Below are 3,905 nucleotides of genomic sequence, written 5' to 3' on the forward strand. Positions count from 1 at the left end.
GCAGTTATTGAAGGATAATATTGTCCTTTACACCGTTTGACTATTAAAATTAATTTTACACAAAACAAAGACATCAAAGGTGGTTTATTATGATGCCTTTACCAAAATCCAAATTGATACAAATCGCACATTGACTTATGTTCTCCAGTCATTAGTCTGTTGGGTCAAAACGAATGCCCTTAGCTCCTTTACATTCGCCGGTGATATAAACAAGCAGCCCAGAAAGAGCTGTGGGACAAATGGTTAAGAGAGCACAAATAATTGAACTGCATTTATGACACATTTTTTTTTTAAAAAGGAGACACTAGGTGGCAATAATCAAACGGGCGGGGGGCGAATTCGGTAACAGAAGCGTGGAAGATTTAAACCAAACCTAAAGTTTAACTCTTGAAATCAATTGGCGCAAATATCTGTGGTGCGGCGGGGGGGGGGGGGGTGTGGGGGAATGTCACAATTCCTCATCGAAAAAAAATCACCGCGTTTGCAGCAGTCTGTGGGGCCAGGAAACAAAAGCAAGGATGTTAACTTCCGCGTTTCATTTTCTTTGAGCTCCAAATCAAAATTTTCCAGGGTGGTGGAATCGAATCTCACTAAAGCTTGAAACAGGACAACATCCGGAGGGCTGTAAGGCGTTTTGAAGCCGCCTTCCCATGCTCGCTGTAGTTATTGTGAGGCGGACGGAGATGCTCCTGAAGCCAGAATCAGGTGCAAGTGGTGGTCCTGCCGCCCCCCCCCCCCCCCGCCCCCCCCCCTCTCTCTCCACGTGTGACGGACGGGCCCAGCCAGGCAGAGGGACAGGCGGAATGGCAAAGTGGCAGCTTCCAGGGCTCACGGCGCCGGAACAAAGAGTCTGTACAAACGAAGGCGCGTCTGTCCATCCTGATGCTCGGCTTCGCCTCTCCCGGGCTCGATCGTCGTGGTGGTGGTGGGTGTGTGTGTGTTTTTTTAAAAAGGATAAGGCTCTAGTGACCAGGAGGGGCCCCCGCTGCCGCTCCTTTGGAAGACTCTTGCCTTCTCCTTCAGAGCTGTGGGTTTCTCCTCCGCGAGTACCAGCCCAGGCACGCACACACTCCCACCGCACTGAGGGCCAGTCCCAGCAGCAGCGCCACCGCGTCTCCCCCATCGAAAGCCTGGGCTACCGGCGGCAGAGCCAACACACACACCCAGACGGCCTGCCAAACCCGCCACGAAGCCATGTTGCATGCGGCAGTCGATCCCCTTTTCGATCAGATGATTTGCCCACCACTTCCGCCCGCAGCCTTTGACGTTTCTGTGTTTTCACCGCTTAAACCCGGCAGGACCTTGACAGACGCTGATCGAACAGCCCATGATGGCCCATATGTTAAAAGCACTTTTTAAAAATAAATAAACTGTATTAAATGAAATAGCATGCGCAGGGGTAATGTACACGCTCACCTCGTCTTTTTGCATTAACCTCTTCCCCCCAAAACGTTATCTTAAAATTGTCCAATTAGCTTATTTTCTTTAACGCAATGATAAGTTAACGTTAATATCTATTAAATAAAACTTGCTTTATTTTGATATTTCTCTCAAAAACATGAGGAGCAATTGCTCCCCCATAGGTTGGGAAGAGTATTTTTTAAAATAATATAAAATTAATGAATGGAAAATTAGGTCCTATGGATTTACATTTCTCCAGCTACTGCTCCCTGCAGATATCATTTGTGCATTGGAGGTGCTTATGTCGAATCAGCCATACATTACCTTGACATTCATCGTGAACGTTCACCTGAACCATCAGAATAAGCACATAGATTTTGGGCACACAGATTTTCATCTGAAGTACTCCTTCAGAATTGCAATGGAGAATCAAACTTGCCTTCAATAGGAATTATTAAATTGTTTAGTTCTTAATGTTCACAGCTCACACAGGATTTAAATGGGCTACTGCTGGCTATTTCTGTTGGCTGCAGAGAATAGACAATTAGACTAGTTGTTCTTGTGGATCAATGGTTGGCTAATGTGCTAATAGCTTTTAACTGCAAGAGCCTTCCAGGAAAACATAAGAACAAGGAGTACGGGTAGGCAATTCGGACCCCTGCCCCGCCATTCAAAATAATCATGGCTGATCTCATTTTGGCCTCAAATCCAATTTCCCATCCTCTCCCCATAACCTTTCAACCCACTAATTAAAAATCTATCTATCTCCTCCTTAAATTTATTCTTCCTCATCTCTGATTTAAATCTACCACCTCTTAGCCTAAAACTATGGCCTCTTGTTCTAGAATGCCCCACAATGGGAAACATCTGCTCCAAATGTCTACTTTGTTTATCCCCTTTAGCAACTTACATACCACACTTAGATCTCCTCTCATCCTTTTAAACTCTAGCGAGTATAGGCCTAAACTGCTCAATCTCACCTCATAAGACAAGCCCCGCTCTCTGGAATCAACCTAGTGAGCCTCCTCTGAACCGCCTCAAGTGCAACTACATCCTTCCTCAAGTAAGGGGATCAAAACTGTACAGTACTCCAGGTGTGCTCTCACCAATGCCTTGCACAGTTGCAACAACACTTCCCTATTTTTATACTGTATTCCTTTAGCAATAAATGCCAAAATTCCATTTGCCTTCCTTATTACCTGCTGTACATGCATACTAGCTTTCAGCAATTCATGCACGAGGTCACCCAGATCCCTTAACAGAAGCCCTGTTAAAGTCAGAGATCCTGAGGTGGGATGAAGTTGGCTTGTGGTGTGTTACAGATCACTCAGGAAGTCCAGGCTGCTGTGGTAACTTGCATGTTGTATTCTGGAGCTATGAATAATGATGAAAGAGGCTCCAACTTCTTTTCACCATGTGGCTGATGAAAAACCTCTTCCACTCTTTAACACCGATCATTGGCAGTGTGTTGGAAGGATTTGCAGGTTGATAATCAACCTGTTTGGCCACATTATGAACATGCCTTCCTTGGCCCTCAGGTACTGGGTTAAGACTTAAACCAGGAGCTTCTGACTTAGGGGTAAGGACACTCCCCACTGCACCACAAGATCTCTGCATGGAGTTGATTGGAATTAGTTTGGAGCTTCGATGAACAAATGTTCTAATTTATCAGCTGCAAGTTTGACAAAATATATCAGTCAAGAGCAAAGGAGTGCCTCACCTAGCAGAAGAATTGTCCATTTGATTCACAAAATTGAAAATAAACTTTTTCTGGGTTATCATAAAAACATTTAGGATATTTTTCAAAATTTGAAGACCCCACACCCACCTGCCTGCACATCTATAGAATGAAGCACTGCCTCAATAGGCCAAAGATGAGACTATGAATGAAGACTGGATCCTGCCATAACTGTCTCTTGGCCTAGTTTCCAGAATTTGTGATAGATTCTCACTGAAGCTGCAGTCAAGCTACAAAACAGCAGTTATATATTTTCAATAATAATTGCTTTTGTGAATGGGCAGGCACATTTTAAGAGACCGATAATCCAAAGGCAGTGCCCTGAAAATCAGGCTTAGAAGACAAAAGACCACATACCCATGGTGTCCAATGCACACCATCCCATGAGCCTGATTTTTAACTTTGTTCAAGTGGTTGTGTTTTGAACAAGTTAAAATATCACCTATAGCTCTGGTGTAAAGGAGGCTGACAGTCCATGTACAAGCTGAGCTCGAGTCTCATAATGTTCAAGTGAATCTACAGTATACAGGTTTACCAGGATTCTGCCTGTTCTGGAGGTTATTAGCTATGAGGAGAGGTTGGAGAAACTCGGATTATTCTCACTAGAGCGATGGAGATTGAGGGGTGACTTGATAGAAGTTTACAAAACTGAGTGGCATGGACAGAATAGATAGTCAGAAGCTTTTTTCCCAGGGTAGAAGAGTCAATTACTAGGGGACATAGATTTAAGGTGAGAGGAGAAAACTATAGAGGAGATGTGCGGGGC

At 44.4% G+C, this 3,905-nt stretch overlaps 1 protein-coding gene across 1 annotated transcript; it reads right to left on the bottom strand.

Moving 5' to 3' along the window:
- Window positions 1–740: 740 nt before the first annotated feature.
- On the bottom strand, window positions 741–1,349 carry LOC121292904 (small integral membrane protein 30-like). The gene has a single exon (XM_041215368.1). The coding sequence runs from the start codon at window positions 1,194–1,196 to the stop codon at window positions 1,020–1,022; it is 177 nt and encodes a 58-aa protein (XP_041071302.1). The 5' UTR covers window positions 1,197–1,349; the 3' UTR covers window positions 741–1,019.
- Between the last annotated feature and the right edge of the window lie 2,556 nt (window positions 1,350–3,905).

This window comes from Carcharodon carcharias, chromosome 21 (genome assembly GCF_017639515.1).
Source record: "Carcharodon carcharias isolate sCarCar2 chromosome 21, sCarCar2.pri, whole genome shotgun sequence".
Lineage (NCBI taxonomy): Eukaryota > Metazoa > Chordata > Chondrichthyes > Lamniformes > Lamnidae > Carcharodon > Carcharodon carcharias.